This window comes from Oryzias latipes, chromosome 6, assembly GCF_053564925.1.
Source record: "Oryzias latipes strain Hd-rR chromosome 6, Olatipes_Hd-rR_3.1".
In the NCBI taxonomy this organism is placed as follows: Eukaryota; Metazoa; Chordata; class Actinopteri; order Beloniformes; family Adrianichthyidae; genus Oryzias; species Oryzias latipes.
The window spans coordinates 4,301,062-4,323,565 of record NC_136242.1 but is presented as its reverse complement, the minus strand read 5'-3'; the positions used below and the strand labels follow the sequence as shown (position 1 = coordinate 4,323,565).

The window sequence follows — 22,504 nt, the reverse complement described above, 5'->3', positions numbered from 1 at the left end:
TGGGACTTAGCCCCCCTTTTTTTCACCTTATCCCCTTTTTAGGGATAAGGTTAGGGATTGAACCCCTTAGGGCAGGGGTCGGCAACCTTTTTTACTCAAAGAGCCATTTGGGACCGCCCCTAATAAAAAAGAAAGCACCCGGAGCCACAACCCGTTTTGACATCATTATATATATTATGCATGTATATATTATTCAAAGGTGCTCATTACGTCGATCGCTATCGATCGAAAAGTCGATCTTCAATGACATGAGTGTAGTTCGCGGTCCAGAAAAGATTTTAAAAAAAAAGTACTTCTTTAAATTCCACCAGCCAATCAAAATCCTCACTGAGAAGGACGGGACTTGATTGACATGTAGATTGGCCAATCTGAAGCATACGTCGCTGCAAATGCACATTATGTTCTTTAAAGGATGATACCGCGGCCACGTTGGGAGGAGTTACTGGTTCTGGTCTGATCGCTGCATGGAGCGATGTGTTTATCAATGCATGGTAGAAACTGAGAATGTGGAGAGATCAGGTTTATTATTTTGAAGAGTTCTACTTGGTAATCATGTTTCCATGTGTGAGTTCATAAAATCATCCCAGAGAAAGTCTCTGCTTCAACTCCTGCAGGGAAAGCTGCGTCTGAATCTGACGCCCGTGTTTGCATCTCTCTGACAGAGTTTGAAGCCAAAGCCCCTCCTCCGCCTCTCTACCTGCTTTTCCTCTCTACCTGTTCACCTGTTCACATCCTCTGTAGCTGAGAGTTGGTTTCCCCCGTGCTCCTCAGTGTGTCCTACACAGAGAGCGCAAAATACGATAGTCGGGGCGCTCCAGCGCCGCACAAGGATGAAAGAGCCGGACGCAGGTTATAGAGGGGATAGAGCGGGTTAAGCAAATGAATGAAAGAAGGCGCTCCGCTGAAGAAATATTCAATATTGTACACATTTTATTATTGGTCAGAAATATCTTTTATTTAAAAAAATCTTTTATTTTATCAGTCCAGTAGGAAAAAAAACATCAACAAAAGCAGTGTTGGGCGGTTTTTGGCTGGGTCTGGCGGTTTTCAGATGACTTTTGGGCTGGAAAACTGTGACTCTATCTGGCAACACTGGCGCGAACTCTCAGTCTGTCATCAGCGAGTTGGTCTCTGCCCCGGCAAGTTCCCGGCAGAAGATCGGAGTGTTTATTGAAGCCGCCCCGCGTGTCTCCTCCTGCTATCAGCTCTGCAGGTCTCGCCCGATAAATACGAGCTCATTACGAAGCTGTTTCTTACGTGGCACTCGCTTCGTGCGGAGCCAGCAGCGCCTTTGAAATGGCATGAAAAATGAACAAACTAAAATACAATTTAATTATTATAAAATACTCATTATTTTCCAAAGTCACAGGGAGCCACAAGAGATGGATGAAAGAGCCACATGTGGCTCCGGAGCCATGGGTTGCCGACCCCTGGTTCAGGGGTTGTGGTCAGGGATTGTGATGTGCGGGGCACAAGCAGTTTCCTATTTCTGCCAGCTACATGGCAGCTTCACTCTTACCGTTGTGGTGACCCTCTAACTGGCCTATACTTCTTTCCACCCTTCTTTTACGCCCTACACATTAGGAAACCCCGCTTCATAAGTATGGAGAAAATTTTAGACTTTTAAGTGCACCTTATAGCCGTGAAAATACGGCATGTGATTTTCTAGAACATAGTTTCTGCAGAGCAGCAGTAATACATTAGAAATTTGTTTCTAAGCTGTGGGCTGGACTTTTGGCGCTATGTAAGCTTGCCCAGATGTCCCATCATCACTTTGTTTGCATGCTCTCCCACTAGCTTACAGCCTGCCAATTGTAGTAGCTAAAATGGGCTATACTTAGGGCTGGGCAAGAAATTATTTTTGGAAAAATTGAGATTTTATTTTCCCATCTCTTTGCTTTCTTGGACTTTGGTTGTTCAGAGGAAATTCTGGTTTCTCTCACAACAAGCATGAAAACATGAAGACAGCAGCGAAAAAAGAGGAGCTTCTTCTCTAAGGGAGAGAAAAAAACAAGCTTATTGAGCAATATTTACAAGCCCACGCGACACGTAAAGCACCCCCCACCCCTGTAACTTCTGTTCACTTGTCTACAGCGCCTAGTTTAGGCTGATGGGGCAGCGGGACATGTGGCGTTTTTTACCAAGATCAAGACAGAACTGGAGGATAAACCTGCTGGACTTACTGCAGCAAAAGAGAGATTAATAAAAAGTGTTGATCTGTACACAGCCGTGTTGTTACACACTCATGCTATTATTCTACGATGCTATCATGCTATGCTAACTAGCTGTTGCGTGTGAGAACGGTTTTCGAACCACAAACTGGTTTAAAGTTAGACAATATTTTCACGGAGCACACTTTAAGACGTGGCAGAGAAATAAAAGAAACTTAATTCATAGGAAATTCATTAAATAACTATTTTCTAAATACAATAACAGACATGGATTCATTTTGAATGAAACTTTATTAGCAGCTTCTAACATTACAGAGTGTTGGGGTAAGAAAAGCCCCCTCATGATAGCGCTGCATCTTTACTGTCAATGACATCATGGCACGAATCCAAAACATTCTAACGTTTTCCGGCTGTATGAGACACGCGACTGTATGAAGCTCAAGCAAACTACAAGACACACCCGCACTTCTTTTAAGATGCAGCCATTCCTCTCTACGACCCTCCAAGGGCCAGAGCAACCCAATAACTCTTGGCACCCGTACGAGTCAATCCCCCCCCCCCATATGGGTGCATGAGACCAAAGCGTATCTATGAATGTATACAGTCAACCATAAATATTTGGACAGAGACACATTCTTTCTAATTTAGTTTCTGTACATTACCACAGTGAATTTTAAATAAAACAACTCAGATGCCATTGAAGTGCAGACTTTCAGCTTTTATTCCATGGGTTGAACAAAAAGATTGCATAAAAATGTGAAAAACTAGCCTTTTTTAAACACAATCCCTTCATTTCATGGGCTCGTAAGTAATTGGAAAATTGACTTCCATGCTATTGCATTGACAGGTGTGGGCAATTCCCTTATGTCATTATGAGTGAAGCAGATAAAAGACCTGGAGTTGATTAGAGGACTCGTGCTTGCATTTTGAAGATTTTGCTGTGAAAAGACAACATGGGGTCAAAGGAGCTCTCCATGCAGGTGAAAGGAGGCATCATTCAGCTGAAAAAACAGAAAAAACATGCCAGAAATTGCTACAGTATTAGGAGAAAGAAAGAAAGGTGAACTCAGCAACATAAAAAGACCTGGACGTCCACGGAAGACAACAGTGGTGGATGATCGCAGAATCATTTCCATGGTGAAGAGGAACCCGTTTACAACAGCCAACCAAGTGAACAACACTCTCCAGGAGGTAGGCGTATCAATATCCAAGTCTACCATAAAAAGAAGACTGCATGGAAGTAGATGCAGAGGATACACTGCAAGATGCAATCCACTCATAAGCCTCAAGAATAGGAAGTCTAGATTGGACTTTGCTAAAAGCATCTAAAAAAGCCAGCACAGTTCTGGAAAAACATTCTTTGGACAGATGAAACCAAAATCAACCTCTACTATAATGATGGCAAGAAAAAAGTCTGGAGAAGGCGTGGAGAAGCTCATGATCCAAAGCACACTACATCATCAGTAAAACACGGTGGAGGCAGTGTGATGGTCTGGGCGTGCATGGCTGCTAGTGGCACTGGGACACTAGTGTTTATTGATGAACATTTTGTTTTCAGTTATTTCATTTGTCCAATTATTTACGAGCCCATGACATGAAGGGATTGTATTTAAAAAATTCTTTCGTTTTTCACATTTTTATGCAATATTTTTGTTCAACCCATGGAATAAAAGCTGAAAGTCTGCACTTCAATGGCATCTGAGTTGTTTTATGTCAAATTCACTGTGGTAATGTACAGAAACTAAATTAGAAAGAATGTGTCTCTGTCCAAATATTTATGCTCCTGACTGTAGGTCATTTCTGCTGTCACTGACTGCTGGCTCTTTTGTATTGTACAGATCTTTTAGGTGTTCTTCTTTTTCTTCCCTCATCCTGATCTCTTGTTCCAGTTATTTCTCTTTTGTCTTATCACTGATGTTCTGGGTTTTTGTGCTCATCTGCTTCCAATGTTCTCACTGCTGCAGAGTGTCATTTATTTATTTTTGGTCCAATCTCAGATGCTACAGATTTTTGGGTCTGCTTCTTTTTCACCCATTCCTGCAGTTACTAACCTACCTTTTAGATCTAACAGCTGTTCCATTATTTTTGGTGTTGTCCTCTTAGACCCTATGCCAGGGGTCACCAACCCTTTTGAAACTGAGAGCCACTTAATGGGTACTGAGTGATACAAAGGGCTACCAGTTTGATACTCTCCTGAAATAACAAATTTGCTCAGTTTGCCTTTAGTTATTTATTAAAAATGATTAATGATACTCGTATATATGAAAAGATTCATTACTTTACTGATTTCTCACAATAATTATCAACAACAACAAGGTGGGAAACATGTCAAAATTCAGCACATTAGTAATCTCAGTCATTGGAAAAAAATGTCCATTTTCACTATGTTGCACCATGTTTATCAATAATGTAATGTTAAAGAAAAATCAACTTACATATTTTTAAATCACATTTTGAACTAATGACCAAACTTGCAGGGTTTTTAACAAAATTATAACTGCTACATGTCATGAACACACCTTTATATTGAACATTTCTTCAATATTGTAATTCAACTTTGCCACGGCACTGCCATGTTTCCACTGACGTCTGATATCTATTTTTTGATAGTTTTAGCCAAGGTCTGTTTATGACTTCACAGTACTTTTCTACAACTTTGTCAAATTTCAGATGCAGAAGCACCGACTGCACAAAAGGAAAGTGCTGAACGTTTTTTTTCTGTGAATCCACAGATGATTTTCTCAACGGGAGTCATCACGTGCCCAAAGCCGATCACTTCTGCACATAAGGCCTGCTGTTGAATGATGCAGTGGTAATGCAGACATTTTGGGAAGTCTGCAGCTTTACACTGAGCCTGAAGACAAAAAAAACCCCTTCTGAAAACATTCTGAAACATTTCTGATGCTTTGTAAAACATATGTCAAAAACATTTTATTGCTCAACATAAAGAGTTTTATTCTTAAAACCAGGAGTCCGTGTTTCATCCGAGAGGTCCTGCAGTGTGATTTAAGTGTCGGCACGGTGCGTCAGTCCAGCAGCAGCATGTTTTGAACGTCACTTTTTCCAGAAGAGGCCGATTTCATTCATCCTGATGATAGTTTTTGTCCGCGATTATCATCTTCATCGTATCAGGATATCTTCTTTTCTGAGTCAGCTGATGCCATTTCTCCGTGCAGGGACACAAACTGCGGTCATAGCGATTCAGGAACCATTGGAACCAACTGTTGGAAGCTGACAGGATGACGTGCTCCTCATCTCCCCCCCCCGCCCTTAGAAACACAGCACCTCAGGCAGTGTGTGAAACCACAAATATTATATTATATATATAATAAGCGGGGAACACTGTATAATGAACATATACACAAGATCTATACAAATGCAAGTGGGATATAAAAAGAATAGCAACATAATAAAAGTAAACTTTAGACTCAGCTCACTGGTGAGTTGTTCTATTTTTGGAACAGGCCTGTGGGCGACTTATGTGGCCACTGGGGGCGACCTGGTGCCCGTGGGCACCGTGTTGGTGACCCCTGCCCTATGCACTCAAAGCAGCTGAGGCTTCTTCTGAACACCTAAGATGCCATCAAAGTTAATCAGATGAGAGAAAAGCGGCTTTTCATATCGGCTTTGCTGCGTTATGCAAGGCTTAAGCGCAGAATCTGCTGGAATTACATTAACTGCGTTTTAAAGAGTTACTGTAGTTAAAAAGAATGTCAATGCTGAAGCTAACTTTCCAGTGAAAAAGGATGGATTTACTCTTTGAAGGGAGCATTCCTCACTACTGGCACCTTTTTCTTGATGTATTTTGGTCACTTCTATAAGCTACTTTTAAATTACAGATATTTTTTTAGCCTCTTTGAAATGAAAACGATTTTAATATGATTAGTCTTTGAACATATTTCAGCAGTTTAACAAGTCCCTGTTTTGAAGTGATCCTCTGAACAGCAGTTGTAGAACCTGATCTAACTAAACAGACAACACATTTGTTTGTTTCACAGAGCTGTCGGTTTTGTTTTGTTTTAATTTTTTAGGTGTGAAGATCTGCAGAACTTCCTCATTAGCGTGAATCATCAGTGCTGTTACCTGATAGAAGTGATTCACGATGTCGTCAGCCGCTTTCCTCGTCAGACCTCTCAGGCACGTGGATCTGAAATGATTCCCTCACTGCTCAGTTTTACATTTGCCATCATGATTACAGCTTTTAGAAACAAACTCTTTGTCATAAAAGCTTTTAAAACTATTTAAATTCTGCTTCACCTGACGTTCTCATTTTGACAGAACACGAGTAAATAAAGGTCTTTGTTTCTCTGGTCTCCAAGTAGCTGGTCTTCTCTCTGGACTCGGGGAAGGAAGCCCAGTCCACATGCAGGCAGTTGGTCCTCCAGATTAAAGACCTGGAAAAGGAAGTCTCCTGTCTTCATAGTCTGCTGTGCAAGGTCAGTAAGTGCACACACCTACCGTATTTTCTGGACTATAAGCCGCTACTTTTGTCACAAACTTTCGACCCTGCGGCTTATCCAATGATGCGGCTAATATATGCTTGTATTTAACGGCCGCCAGTAGCGCTTCGGCAGTCTCAGAGGGGATTTTTCATTAGGGGCGACCCCTGGCTTAGAACATGATCATTTAATCTCTGCATTGGGTCCCTGTGTGTTTCAGGATTGATTTTAAAGTTCTCTTAATGGTTTATAAATGTTTTTATGGTCTTGGGCCTTCTTATTTAACCGATTTAAGGTGAGGACCATTGGAAAAAAGTCTCACCGTTCCTAAGGTGAGGACCAAAACACACAGTGAGGCCTGGTTCCACCATTAGGGTTCTCGCCTGTGGAACGGCCTGCCGGAGAACCTCAGGGCTGCAGAGACTGTAGAGGTTTTAAAGAAGAGCCTCAAGACCCACCTTTCTAATCTGGCTTTTACATGACTTTGGTAAATGCTTAATTCTTTTAGTGTTTTATTTTTTATCTATTAATTCATTCATTTTACCTATCTAATACATTTTTTACTTACAGGTATATAAGGACTTTTGAAGAATATAATACCCTTTTTATTTTTATTATATTCATGATATTTAAGATTATGTTTTAGTCATTTCTAATGCTTTTTTATTGATTTGATTATTTTTTATATATATAATTATTTAAATGTTGATGTTTCATACTCCAGTGTTTCCTCTTGGGGATCCATTGTTTTGGGGCACTACCGGCTTCACCTGTAGGGGGTGCTGTTGCTGCAGTGCTCCTTCTCATGGGGCTGGCATGGGTCCCGCTCTGTGGTCTAATAGCCGTAGAGTGGGCTCTGAGCTGCTGTGTTGGGCGGACGCTGTGGCAGTGACCCCTGTGGTGGGGCTGGGCCTTGGAATGACTGGATCTCCATGATACCGGTTCTGCTCCGTACCGAGCCAGACTGTTTCTTTGAGCTGCAGTACTTATGTTTCTGTTCAGGGTGATGTTGGGGGAACTGGGTGGGTGGAGGGAGGAATCTGTTGAGGGAGGGGTGACAACTGAATGTGATTGTCCTATGCTTTCTGTTTTAACTCATTTTATGACTATTTTATTTGCCTTAATGTAAAGCACATTGTTAAAACCTGAATGAAAGACGCTAGATAAATATTTAAAGAAAGTATGAAATAAGTTTTATATAAAAAATATAGTGAGAGAGATGAACCGTAGTGATCTCAACATCAGCTTTAACTACTGCGGTAAATAAGCTACAGCGTGAAAACCTTCAGGAGGTCAAAGAAGCAAAGCGGTGACCTCACCTGACCCTGTCATGTGAGGTCACACTGAAGGAAAGGTGGACGACGTCTTCCTGCTGACATTTGGATGGAACCTCGAACGTATGAGACCGTCTGGATGGGAGGACGTCTGTAAGAACTCAATGTTTGTCATGTCAGTAAGTTTACATTTGAGGGAATGATCACCTCCCCATGAATGCCCCTCACACACACACACACGCATTTAGATATTTGGCATAAATCAAATCAAATCAAACTTTATTTATAAAGCACTTTTCATATAAAAATATAACACAAAGTGCTTTACATTAAAACACAACAAAGTATAAAAACAAGCATTGACGATTTAAAAATAAATAAATAGGGCCCCCCTCCCCGTACCTAGCCCCCCACTCCTTTCACACCTCCCACCCCCTAACTGATGGCAATGGACAATGAGAAGTAGGCTGAGCACAAAAACAGGATGCTGGAAACGCTAATAATTGGAACCTCCCCCTCCGTGAACAGCCGCATAGACAGCCAAATGCAGCATCACAGGCGGGGACCGCTCCACCACAGCTAAGCAGTGATGCAGGTCCCCATCTTGAGCCGCAGTGGCTGAACAGCAGCCGACCCAGAGGGAGAGGTTCCAACTGATGAAGCACTGAAAATAAAATTGAATAAAAATGAGAATAAAAAAGTAAACATATTTATAAAAAAAAATAAAACATTAAAATAAGGTTAATTAAAATAATGCGTTAAAAATCAGGTTTGAGTTCATAAAACAAGATAAAATGGCTGAATAAATAAATAAAATAAAAAGTACATATAAATAAATAACTGAATAGATACATAAAAGCAGTAAAGCATTAGCTAAAAGCCAGGTTAAAAAGATGGGTCTTGAGCCTTTTCTTAAAAGCATTAATGCTCTCTGCGGCTCTCAGTTCCTCTGGCAGACTGTTCCATAAACGGGGACCATAGTGCTGAAATGCAGCTTCTCCATAGGTTTTGTTTTTTTTACAGTCAGAATGGTTAACAGACCAGTGCCAGAGGATCTCAGGGTCCGCGAGGGTTCATACTTTACTAAAAGATCTGATAAATAACAAGGCCCAAGACCGTTAAGACATTTAAAAACGGTTAAAAGTATCTTAAAATCAATCCTGAAGCATATGGGGAGCCAATGCAGGGATTTTAAAATTGGGGTGATGTGAGCCCGCCTCCTGGTCTTTGTAAGAACTCGTGCAGCAGAGTTCTGGAGAAGCTGAAGGTTCTTAATATTGGTTTTTGGAAGACCAGCAAGCACGACGTTACAATAATCAACTTTACTCATGATAAAAGCATGCATTAGCATCTCCGTATTCGCAAGAGAGAGTAGCGGGGGACCCTAGCCAGATTCTTGAGATGATAAAAACCAGTTTTAACCACCTGTTTTATATGGGGGATAAAAATCAGCTTAGAGTCGAAAATAACACCCAGGTTTCTGATTGTGTCTAAATGACTTAATGAAAGTTCCTGTAGCTTCAGAAACGGTTTCTCTCTCTTGGCTTCAGGACCGATAACTAAAATTTCCGTTTTGTCCTGGTTGAGCTGCAGAAAATTATTTGCCATCCATAATTTTACATCTAAAATACAGTTAAAAAGTAATTCTATTGGTCTTGTGTCATCAGGAGACATAGCTATGTACAGCTGGGTATCATCAGCATAGCTATGAAAACTGATGTTGTGGCTTCTGATGACATTCCCCAGAGGAAGCATGTAAATGTTAAAAAGCAAGGGGCCAAGGATGGAACCTTGAGGCACACCACAATTAATTGACCCCAGAAAAGTGTGTGTCCATGCTTACTCTCTCCATGAGACACGATTCGAACCACTTGAGAACAGTCCCTGAAAGGCCAAGACTTTTAAGTCTGTTTATAAGGATCAGGTGATCAACAGTATCAAAAGCTGCACTTAGATCTAGTAGAACTAGTACTGAGATCTGACCTGAATCCAAGGCACATCTGACATCATTAACGATTTTTAACAAGGCTGTCTCTGTGCTGTGGTTTGTTCTAAAACCAGACTGGTTTATCTCAAAAATGTTGTTTTGAGAGAGAAACTCATTCAGCTGAATAAAAACAAGTTTTTCTAAAACCTTACTTAAAAATGGCAAATTGGACACAGGTCTGTAGTTATTAAAAACTGAAGGGTCTAAATTAGTTTTCTTGAGTAACTGTTTCACCCCTGCCATTTTAAAGGCAGCAGGCAAAATACCCGTCTGTAGAGAGGCGTTCATGATATTTAAAATCTCACTCTCAAAAGACCCGTAAAAGGATTTAAAAAGTGATGTAGGGATGGGGTCCAAAAAACAGGTTGTTGGATTAACTTGGGAGAAAACTCGACCAAGTGTTGCAGCTTCAACCAGGCCAAAACTGTCCAGTGCTTCCTCAGATAAGATCAAGCCATCATTCCCAATAAAAAGGCTTTTCTGTCCTTTTATGATGTCAGATCTGACAGAATCAATCTTGCTCCTGAAGTGGTCTGCAAAGTCCTCACACAATGAGGCGGAGGCTGGCATTGTGTTTTTGTTCGCATTTGAGTTGATCAAGGACTCAATTGTGGTCAGGAGGACTCTGGGGTTATTTTTATTTACAGAGATGATGTTCGCAAAGTAGGAATTTCTGGTCTGTTTTACTGTTTGATTATATAGTTTTAGTTGGTTCTGGTAAAGTTGATAGTTTATTTCAAGTTTGTGTTTTCTCCAAAGTCTTTCAGCAGATCTACAACGTCTCTTCAATTGTTTAATTTCCTCAGTTCTCCAAGGGGGTGTGGCTTTGATTCTTATCTTTTTAGATGTTAGTGGAGCAACTGAGCCGAGACTGGATTTTAATTTACTGTTAAAACTTTCAACAAGTAGATCACAGGGGGCCGACAAGACAGGCGGAGAGTAGGAGCGAACAGATGTAATAAATTTTTCGAACACTTCAGGAGTCAAGTAGCGTTTCTTCGTGCTTCATTAGGTATTGATTCTTTTGAAATCTAACTTCCTGCTCTCTAACGTTGATTCAAGTGTGGAAACTTTGGTTGGTCATTTCATGTCTGACCTGAACAATCAGTTGACTTGCTGGATTCTCTCCACAATGACAGGGGACTTGCTTGAGACTTGAAGGTTAAGACATTCTCGCACCTTTGCAGATGTGTAGCAATAGATTCCCGAGTCTGTAGTAACAGAAAGCCGGGGTATTTATTTAACATTTTCATTCTGGTGAGTCAGTGACAGAGCAAAAGTGCTTCTGGAAGGATATTTTGACCACCATTCATGGATCCTTTTATCCTTTTTTGAAGAAAGATCGGTCCTTCAGGTAGTCTTGGACTGTAACGAGGGTTGTCCAGACCCATCTAAAGATCTCCAGAGACACTCTGTAGAGATTTACCGTAAATTCCGGGTTATAGAGCGCACCCGATTACAAGCCGCACCCACTCATTTTCACGTGTTGAGCTTCCTTCCTACATGCATAAGCCGCATCAGTGTACAAGCCGCATGCAATAAGCAACGCGGCCAGCATATCAAAGCATGTCCTGACTCCCAGACTGAATGCCGCTTTAAACCTCACTGTGGGAGGAGTCAGCATAGCGTCAGCTCATGTATTTGAAGATACCCAGATCTAACAAACAGCATGCACCTCACTCCTGTTCACAAGTTCCTCAGTTATGCTTTTTTTTTCTTTTTGAGTGTGTTTAGTTTTTTTTTTTACTTATTGACAATCTAGGTATCATACATAAAATTACAAACAGTAACCATATAATCAACATTACATCCCTCAGTTATGATGAGGAAATTTACATCCGCAATTCCCCATTTCCCATGAGTCTTAGGGGCTTAAGGCGGGGCTAACCCCCGGGTCGCCACACTGTTGTCAGTATTTAAAGAATGAGCAGCAGTGGATGGAGGGGCGAACGGGAGAGCAGCTCTCCTTCCGCTTGTGTCACGGCAGCATTATGGTGGTAACGGGGCTGGTTAAAAAAACACACCAGTAAAATGAAGCAGCGGCGACTGAAAAGCACGCGCCTCTGCGCGGCGCCCGGTCGCTGCGCGCGGCTGCTGGTGGACGGAGCGAATCGTGTCTGTGCAGAGCAATCAGACTTAATACTGCACGTTTTGTGGATGAGGGCTGAGAGAGGATGTGTTTTTACGTGTGGGAGCCTTTAGACTGCCATCTGTCCCGCAGCTCTATGTGAACGAACAGCAGGAGAACATGTTTCCAGCTCACACGGAGGCTGTGGGGCGGTATGAGCTTTTCAAAGCAAAATTCCACTCAGTCCTTAAAAACTGTTCAAACAATCACGTGGATATGTGTTTCCAGTCGTGTCCCGACAAAATAAAGGCTGATGTTATTCCCACATGTTTACGTGCAGCCAAGCTGCAGATTGCAGCTTTTCCCACATCGATTCATGTTTATCCAGGCAAAATGTTGTTAGTGCATGTTAGTCTTCACCTAATTGTATTTGCGGCTTCGTTCTGCCACAAAAGAGCACTGACCACACAGATTAAAAATAAAATGAGCAAACTGGCACTTCATAATAACCATAACAATAATAAAAGCATGTTTAGAAGATCATCTCGTATATTAAGGAGCTGTTAATAGATGGGCTAGTGTCACTATGACTCTGAGGTAAATTCACTCCTGAGCATGCGCTGTTCTCTCCGTCGCGCAGCTTACTGGCTTTTCCAAAACCGTCGGTGATGGTGGATTTTTTTCACGCTGCTTTTAACGATTGCTTTTAACTTAAAAGCTGCATCATGTTGTAGTGGCGATCACGTGCACGTTGGGTCTAATGGCACCAAAGGATTCTGGGATGCGGCCGGGCATGCGAGTTTCTTTTTGTTGAATCATGACTGAAGTGTCTAAGACCTGAAGTGAGGTCCATGCTGTTTGGCTGCTTGGAGGTGTTTAGATAAATAATTGGCTTGCTGCTTGGAGTTGGATTACGCATTCAACCCCAGCTCCGAGATCAAAAGTACATTCAAGGCGGCCGCCAAATAAATCCACTAATTAGCCGCGCCACGTCACTGAATAAGCCGCAGGGCTGTAAGCGCAGGACTAAAGTAGCGGCTTATAGTCCGGAATTTACGGTATTGCATGGACATTTTTCAGAGTCGGTGTATTGCCATGGGAGGAAAGTTCTCACATTCTTTAGAATTTGCTGCAGTGGAAATATTAAAATGACCATAAATATAAAAGCTCAACTATACATCAGGTTCCTCGGAAAAACGTTGGCCATACTTTGGTCAAAGGTGTTCAATCTTCTTTTTTAATATGGAATCTTGGACGTGTATTTTTTTACAGTTAATTTGTTTTTGCAAAAGGAGAACGTCTCCCCTTCCTGGCCCACTAAGGAACAACTTTATACTCATTAACTGATGGTGGCAAAACAGAAAGAAGGGCCTCATGGAGACAGCAAATGTAGAAATTACGTGTTTTGACATCCATTCACACGTGTTCTCACCGTGCATCATCAGCGTTTACCGACCGCTGGGAAAGATTCTGCAGGTGTGAACTTCTCCTGGTTCCTCAGCATTACTCTGCAGACTCGAGCAGGGTTCTGCAGAAAGTGGGCTCACATGGAGACTAAAATTCAAGCTTGCCTTTAATTTAGTATAGATCTGGCTTTGCAGGGGCGGCCGTCACAGGTTTACCTGAGCAATGAGTTTGAAAAACATTCCCTTGGATAAATCAAATGTTCTTACAGAGGATCAGTGTGAGGTAAAAGCAGCAGCAGCATCATATCAAATGCTTCAAAGAAAATCCAAATTAATCCCAAAAACAAGTAAAACATGAAAATACTAATGTTTCTTTTCTAAAACATTGACATTTTAGTTATTGTCTATTTTCTAAGCTAAATCAAACTAGACTGGCTACTTGGATCGGTCCAGGAAGGAGTTCAGATTTTGAAAAGAATTAGTGTTTATTTACTATAATTCTGTTTTCATCTTGTTGATGGAGCAGATGTAACTACTGGTAGATATTTTTTTGTCTGACTGACTACCATTGTTCATAGTGTTTTGTTTTGTTTTGTTTTTACATTTTGTATGTATACACCGGGGGTCGGCAACCCGCGGCTGAGGAGCCGCATGCGGCTCTTTAGCGCTGCCCTAGTGGCTCTTTAGAGCACTTTCACAAAATTTTGAAAATGTAAAAAGATGGGGGAGAGAAATATATTTTTTGCTTTAATATGGTTTCTGTAGGAGGAAAAACAAGACACAAACATTCTTAACGTTTTCCAATGCTGTGAGAATGTTTAGCAAATACTTTGTAACGCCAAGTTACAAGTACGTCACTTGCAGCGGACGAATCGGGAGCCAAGCTGTCAAAAATGTTGAACTGTCCATCAACTGGCTGTGCTAGAACACTGTCCGTGTCCCACACACCGCACGACACCGAGCATTCTCACAGAGGCGTTGGCAACAAGAGAAGCTGAGAGCGCAGCCTCTTTCCGACATATCAAGCCCATTTATTTTGAATATAAACCACATTGAACATTGCACAGAGGTCATCAACCTCTCCCCCTCCCACACTCATGGTGCAACATAAAGAAACAACATAACAGGAAGAATAAACTAAGGTGGAACAACAAAACTGCCATATGAAAAGAAACGTGGGCAACAGAAACGCTCATGCTGAGCCCTAATTAGATCAGGAGACCGCATCCCACAAACCCCTGCTGATAACAGACCTAAAATGCACATGAGCGCCACTACAATTTCAACATTTCTGTCAACGAAGAGCCTGCGACATACGTTTCTACCAGCAGGGCATTTTATTTATTTTTACTTTTAGCGGACCGCCAGGCAGGTGGCTGATGTAAATCGAACCACCGTCAGTTCCGTGCATTGCTTGATGAAGTTGAAAGTGAATATTCTGATCTCCTGCTACACAACAAAGTCCGATGGCTGTCCAGGGGTGACGTTTTGCGTCACTTTGTCGTCTGTTTCGAACACGTGAAAACATTCCTAAAAAGCAAAGTACTGAATTACCCGCAACTGGAAGATGCTGAATGGCTCGAAAAGCTGCACTTGGTGCATATGACTGTGACAAGCCACCTAAAGGAGCTGAATGAAAGTCTCCAGGCACCGCAAATGCTTGAAGCTGTTCTGTCATGCGAGCGCAAGCTGTCATGGGGCACGCACGTTTTATTTTATTGTTTTGTGTTCGACTCCTCAAAATAAAAATGACATCAAAAATCGGATTTCTTTATTACATTTCTTTAATTTTATCAAAGCAATGAAACATAATTCATTGATATTGTAATGAAGTTAAATTTGCACAACAGAGCAGTCACGTGACCCGTCGTTCTCCACAGAATGCACTGCAGGGAAAATAAACATTTAATCGTTAATAATGCTCTATGTATTTGTAGCAACGTAGTCATTTTGATAGTAGCCTAATATAGCTAATATAGATACATATCGCACGTGTTGCCTTCATTATAAGGCTTATATAGGGCTTTTAATATTTTGCAGCTCCAGACATATTTTTTTTTTGTCCAATTTGGCTCTTTAAACATGTTGGGTTGCCGACCCCTGGTATAGATAAACGGACACAAACCATAAACAATCATTTAAAATTTGTTATCAAAATAACAACAAATATAAAGATTTATTGTTCAGATTTCTGAAATGTTTCTATGATATTTTTAAGCAATTTGAACTTTTGTTTAAAATAAAATCCACAGAATTCATTTAAAGTCCCACTCCGATCATCTCTTGTTAAAGTGTTCCCAGTGGCAAGAGTCTGGTGATATGATACGTAGACCGATACGCGCCCCACAATACAATACATATCGCGATATTGTTCCAAAACACTTTTTCTTTTTTAAGTGTATGACTTAGAGAAAACTCTACCTAAATATTAGTACGCCTTTAATTGTAATAAAGCGGTAAAATTCATTTTATATGAGGATCACCATGTTAAGCTCTGCTACTGTATCTCATATACAAGTTGCTTTTGCCCAGTTAAATTCAGTATTTTGGTAACTAAAAATATATAAACATTATATAACATTGTCTGATTTCCACAACAAAATAATTTTTCAGTATAAAAAATAATAGAAAGAATGTGCCTTAACCACTAAGGTTGTAAAAGTATGATTGAGGAAGTAGAATGTGGTTTATTTTCAACATTGCTTATTGTAGCTTCTCCAGTACTTTAAAGGGTTCAGGAGCCTGAATGGTGCTTCAATAATGAAGGAAAGAAACACTGATTCTCTCCAGGAACAATAAAGTGATGATGATGAGGCAGCCTGACAGGATGAAGAGCTTTGATGTGGCTAAGATGCTCTGTTTACATCAGTCTGCTCTGCAGACGTGGAGGGAAACACGGATCTCCCCGCTCATCGCCACCATGTTGACCTTTTTCAGAGCGGTGGACACATCCCTCTGATCCATCAGGTCACCAAACTAGAATCTGTTGCTGGGAGGTTCTGCAGAACTTTGACCCGCTTTGCAGACAGCATTTGTCCTGGTGCTCCGTGCATGAGCTGCTGAGCTGCTGCACTGCATCATTCATTCTCATCTGAGCTACAAAGGTGTTTTTATGTGATGCTGGCAGCAACACGGCACAGAGTTTGGGTTCATCGTCCCAAGTAAAAACTAGTTCATGTCTCATGACAGCAAATCAAGCAGCTTTTTGCTGAGATCTTGTTGTTTTGTGTGGTGTAGAGCTGCTCAAAGAGGCTCTGTGTTCTCTGCTGCTAACTAGTCGGGCTTAAGTGGAAAACAAGAGTCAGACGCTGAAGGACGCCCAGAAATATTTAAACAAATATCATAAAAGCATTTTGAATCGAGACTAATATCCCCAAATGAACTATAGCGATACATCAGCGAATTTTTTTCCCAACACCCCTAGTTTTTAGACAAATAGAAATAGTCTGTGTCCTTGTCTAGGACATGATTTCTGCAGAAATAATTTTACCTCAGAGTTGGGGGTGAGACCATTGGCGTAGGCCAGGGGTCGGCAACCTTTTTTACTCAAAGAGCCATTTGGGACCGCCTCTAATAAAAAAGAAAGCACCCGGAGCCACAACCCGTTTTGACATCATTATATATATTATGCATGCTCCCTGTTCCCTTCTCTACCTCTGCCGGTTCCAAGCCCGGTTTGAGAAGGTTGCGTCAGGAAGGGCATCCGGCGTAAAACATTGCCAAATTTACCATGCGACTCGTTCGCTGTGGCGACCCCTGATGGGAGAAGCCGAAAGTGGAAGATATATATTATGCATGTATATATTATTCAAAGGTGCTCATTACGTCGATCGCGATCTACCGGTCGATCTTCAATGACATGAGTGTAGATCGCGGTCCAGAAAAGATTTTAAAAAAAAAGTACTTATTTAAAATCCACCAGCCAATCAAAATCCTCACTGAGAAGTACGGGACTTGATCGACATGTAGATTGGCCAATCGAACATCGTCTGAAGCATATGTCGCTGCAAATGCACATTTTGTTCTTTAAAGGATGATACCGCAGCCACGTTGGGAGGAGTTACTGGTTCTGGTCTGATCGCTGCATGGAGCGATGTGTTTATCAATGCATGGTAGAAACTGAGAATGTGGAGAGATCAGGTTTATTATTTTGAAGAGTTCTACTTGGTAATCATGTTTCCATGTGTGAGTTCATAAAATCATCCCAGAGAAAGTGTCTGCTTCAACTCCTGCAGGGAAAGCTGCGTCTGAATCTGACGCCCGTGTTTGCATCTCTCTGACAGAGTTTGAAGCCAAAGCCCCTCCTCCGCCTCTCTACCTGCTTTTCCTCTCTACCTGTTCACCTGTTCACATCCTCTGTAGCTGAGAGTTGGTTTCCCCCGTGCTCCTCAGTGTGTCCTACACAGAGAGCGCAAAATACGGTCATCATAGGTTGACGCGATAGTCGGGGCGCTCCAGCGCCGCACAAGGATGAAAGAGCCGGACGCAGGTTATAGCAGGGATAGAGCGGGTTAAGCAAATGAATGAAAGAAGGCGCTCCGCTGAAGAAATATTCAATATTGTACACATTTTATTATTGGTCAGAAATATCTTTTATTTAAAAAAATCTTTTATTTTATCAGTCCAGTAGGAAAAAAAACATCAACAAAAGCAGTGTTGGGCGGTTTTTGGCTGGGTCTGGCGGTTTTCAGATGACTTTTGGGCTGGAAAACTGTGACTCTATCTGGCAACACTGGCGCGAACTCTGTCTGTCATCAGCGAGTTGGTCTCTGCCCCGGCAAGTTCCCGGCAGAAGATCGGAGTGTTTATTGAAGCCGCCCCGCGTGTCTCCTCCTGCTATCAGCTCTGCAGGTCTCGCCCGATAAATACAAGCTCATTACGAAGCTGTTTTTTACGTGGCACTCGCTTCGTGCGGAGCCAGCAGCGCCTTTGAAATGGCATGAAAAATGAACAAACTAAAATACAATTTAATTATTATAAAATACTCATTATTTTCCAAAGTCACAGGGAGCCACAAGAGATGGATGAAAGAGCCACATGTGGCTCCGGAGCCATGGGTTGCCGAACCCTGGCGTAGGCCAACCCCATCCCCACTTCCTGTCACCCATCTTTTCCCATTCTCTCCCACTAGCTTACAGCCCTAACTAACATTAGCATTGCAACAAAAACGGTGAGCAGTATTGCAGCCATCCATCCGTCCAGTTTAGATCCAGATTCCAGCTCAGACCAGGAAAACAAAGACGTTTATGGATCTGTTTGTTTGGATGCATCGGAATAGAGCAGAGCAGGAAGCTTGTGGCCCACCCAGACTATTTTCTGTCACAAATTAGCTCTTTTCCAAACTGCATTTTTGTCTGCTGCTGATTTACAATGATTGGATGATTTTCTTTGATCAGAAAAATGTCTGAAGAACATTTTAAAAACACCAAAAACACATTTTCATTAGAGTGGGTCTTCAAAATCCACTTAAAAGGAGAACATGTGTTAACCATTCTACTAAACTATTTCACCATAAAAATGAACTGGTTTGTCCAGGAGAATGGGGTCTCCTTCACACCCGTTGCACAAAAATGAACCTCTAAGTGGTTCCAACCCTGTCATGGAGTCCAAACGAAAGCTGCTGTTCCTCCCTATAAAGCTCCACAGCTTTTGGGCAAACTAAAAGAAATGTTCCCACCTCCAATAAAAAGCTGTTGGTGCTTCGGTTCTTGAGGCTGTTATCACTTCATTTTGCGTTTTTTGTAACCCAGTAAGAAACAAAATAGAAGATATGAAAATCTCTCAAATTTGAAATCTTTGCTGGGCATTTATATAACTTAATATTAACGTGTGCAGTGATTAAAATCATGATCTCTGTTTTGATACATAGAACAGTGGGATTTTGTTTTTCATTCATTTTACCTGAAGATTGGATTGACGTAAGAATTCATGGGGAACGGAGATGAAAGCCTTTTTAATGTAGAAATCAAGGAGCCCTAAGAACAAAAAGGAAGACATTTTGATTTCCCAGAAGCAGACTGGACTCTGCTGAATATGATAGTCACTGGAGTCTTAGGAAGTCACTTGGCTATGAGACGTGACCTCCGTGTGAAGCCTTCAGGATTTGGCACAGGAAGTGCTGATGATTCAGGTTTGCTGGTCAAACCAAAGTGTTGGTGTCAGACGTTTTTCTAATCCTCACAGTCATAGCTTCTCACATTTTCCTGTTCTGAAGGTTCTTGTCCCTCTTCTGCTCTCCACAGATGGATGAAACCAGGGATTGCTGTTGGGTTCCTCCTCCTCCTCGTTCCCCCAAAGGCTGGAAGAAGTCTCTACTGACCAGGGTTGTTGTGAGCGTGCTCGCTGCCGCCTCGCTGCTGCTGTTCTACAAAGCTGCAAGGGGCAAAGTTCAGCTCCACCTGTTCTCCAAAATCCTCTGATCGCGAAGCAGACGTTTCCTGTTGGTAGATGTTTGCTTTACTTCAGCTAGGCTGTTTCTGTTTGAACATTTTATTTTTTAAGGAAAATTTCATTTTGTTGCAGATTTTTGTTTCCAGGTTTTCAGAGCAGAACTGATATTTTTAGGTTTTAAAAGAGGATTTTGATGTTGTGTGTTTATAATAAAACGCTTTTGGTTAAGTTTCTTCTTCTGTGGTTTCTGCTCGTCTTGTTTGTTGCTAATTTTGATCAATCTTATTCTCTGACCCAGGGCCGGCCCTGGTCTTCTGGGGGCCCTAAGCGAAATTTTATTTGTGGGCCCTCTAACTGATCTGCAGCACCAACAAAACGCAACTGTTGTTGTAATATAAATGAAATATCTCCATTAATACATTTGTGAATTATTGTTGCTGCCGAAGAATTGAATACAGTATATTGCCTGCATGTTGGATGCACATTTAGTGGTGCACAACAAATTTTAAATGCAAAGAAATAAATATGAATGACAAATGCATATAGATATATATTTTTTAATGTAACATTAGGCACTCAACAAATGACATTCACAAAACTCCAACTTATTTAAAACAGCAACTTAACAGAAAATCAAATGACGATAAAAAAATCCAACATAAAGAAAACAACAGCTCAATGAGGGGGAGTTTGGAAAGTCATAGTCTTTCTCAGTCTGAAAAGGACCTCTCTGCACCAAATCCATTCTTACTGGATCAGAGAGTGTGGTTGGTCATTCAGCTGGACCAACTGGACTGGAGGTTGGTGGAATTTTGGATCCAGTAGGCTCCTCTTCCATAGTCTCTCTTGGAGCCTCTGGAACATAAGATACAGAACTTCAACAAAAGAAAACAGTGAAAAGTAAAACAGTCAAATGTTTCCCTTTCAACAGTAGATGTGGTGACAGAAGTTTCTTCTGCAGCTAAAAAACAAGAAATATTATTATAGAATAATCACTGATAAAGCCAATAAAAAGCCAGTTTTTCACAATTTCATGATCTTTTTATACATTTATGAGAGATTTATTGTTTGATTATTTGCATGAGGTGATATTTATTAATTTAATTATGAAGAACTTGGGACTCCATTCTCTTCAGCTGCTGTTTATAAATATAAGGGGTTATGCAGACACTGTTTTTCAAGCTACTTTACATGCTATAAAATTACCTGAGAGTCCATCCTTAGTGATGACAAGAACATCTTGGGATGTGGACGCTGCACCTCCTCCAATACGTTATGAGAGCAGAAGAAACTGTCGGCTGAGACGGAACTGTGCAAAACATCATTATGTAGAATCAAAACTGCAAAATACAAATGAGAAATTAATGTACCTATTTATAAATAATAAATGTGAACACTAATTTGAGTATAAATGGAAATACAAGCATTTATACACGTCTTTATCTATTATTTTACGTTCATGATTTTAAAATAAGTACATTTATTTTGTTTATCATTTATAAATGAGAACATTTATTTCCTATTTGTATTTGGCAGTTTTGATTCTCCATATTTTATGCCAATGCAAGATTTTAAGACACATTCAATGTTGAAAAAGTCAGACTACCTTACCTGCTATAATAAACAGCAGTTTTTTAATGACATAAACCGGAAAATGCAGAACGCACTATATGTGTTAGCAAAACAATTAAACAATACGATTATGAGTTAAAACATTTTTCAGCCACCGTACCATCATCATTATTTACTTTTCTTTGCTATTAGCCGTTTTGGAAGGTCATGTCCGACCTCATGATCTTGGAAACTTGGATATCAGAATTATTTTCCAGTTTTCCATTGGAAATGACGACAAACGGGGTCGTTTATGTGCAATCTTCACCTCGGATCGATTAGTATTTACGTAAATTGCGCATCTGCACAGAAAGGCAGGATAATATGGCTCCAACATCCTCCAAACTTACCTTAAGATTGATGTTGAAGTTCTTAATCTTTTTTCAGCTCCTGATGGATAAAGTCTCTCTGGCATGAAGTTCTCTTGTCGTTTTGATCAGTGTGATAAAATGTGCTCGTTTTTTTTCTTTTTCGCAACTTTATTGAAACAAAATGCGCTCGTCAATGCACGCTGTGTATGGTTCAGATGGAATGATGTTGACCAATCGTTGCTAAGAGGGGCGTGACGCCCTTATTTGGGTTGCCAGATTGGTTCAGGTGTGTTGAAGGGGGGATCACAAAAGTGCAGGCAAGTTTCTTTTGCACAAGATTCAGGGCGCACGTTGGTACGGAAATTCTATGAAATGGGTTGCCAGATTTGGGTCTTTCTTTATTTCATTTTTTTCGCCACTTCGGGGCCCTGGCGATGACGGGGGCCCTACGCGGCTGCGTAATTCGCGTATGGGGAGGGCCGGCCATGCTCTGACCTAAAATGGATCCAGATCATCATCCCAAACTTCCAGCAGTGAGACTCAGACAGAAATTCCTGCTACTGAACAGGGAAGTTTTCCAGATTCTTGGATTTCTTCCAGATCATCAAGTATAAATGAAATCTGTGTCCAAACAAACAAGTAAACTAGAATGAATGTCAAATCCATTCAAATGTTAGTTTCCTAAAGTTCACCACTGTTGTTTTTCCACATCCAAAGAATCCAAAGGGAGCATAGGAAGGGAAGAGACTTTAATCTCATTTGTTTGCATCTTTGCGGGGAATAAACTTGATCGTGTCATTGAAGCCACTCATCTTGGTTCTTTTCGGTTTACTTTTAGGAAAAGTCT

The 22,504-nt window shown here is 41.1% G+C and overlaps 1 protein-coding gene and 1 long non-coding RNA gene across 4 annotated transcripts in view; one reads left to right on the top strand and one right to left on the bottom strand.

Annotated features, from left to right (window-relative positions):
* asz1 (ankyrin repeat, SAM and basic leucine zipper domain containing 1) overlaps positions 1-19,963 on the top strand; it is a 76,267-nt gene extending 56,304 nt beyond the window's left edge. For 2 of the 3 annotated variants that reach the window (XM_078948267.1, XM_004086224.5), the window contains exons 11-13: positions 6,203-6,308; positions 6,494-6,607; positions 19,588-19,963. In XM_078948267.1, the coding sequence (XP_078804393.1) occupies positions 6,203-6,308; positions 6,494-6,607; positions 19,588-19,764 (397 nt within the window). In that variant the 3' untranslated portion in view covers positions 19,765-19,963. Of the gene's footprint in view, positions 1-6,202; positions 6,309-6,490; positions 6,608-19,587 lie in introns of those variants that run through there. The other variant, XM_078948268.1, reaches the window with a different exon arrangement.
* A 507-nt stretch (positions 19,964-20,470) lies between these two features.
* On the bottom strand, positions 20,471-21,829 carry LOC144992385 (uncharacterized). Its single transcript, XR_013656282.1, has 3 exons — positions 21,697-21,829; positions 20,942-21,044; positions 20,471-20,590 (listed from the first exon to the last, which is right to left on the bottom strand). It is a non-coding gene; the product is annotated as an uncharacterized LOC144992385 (long non-coding RNA).
* Positions 21,830-22,504: the final 675 nt, after the last annotated feature.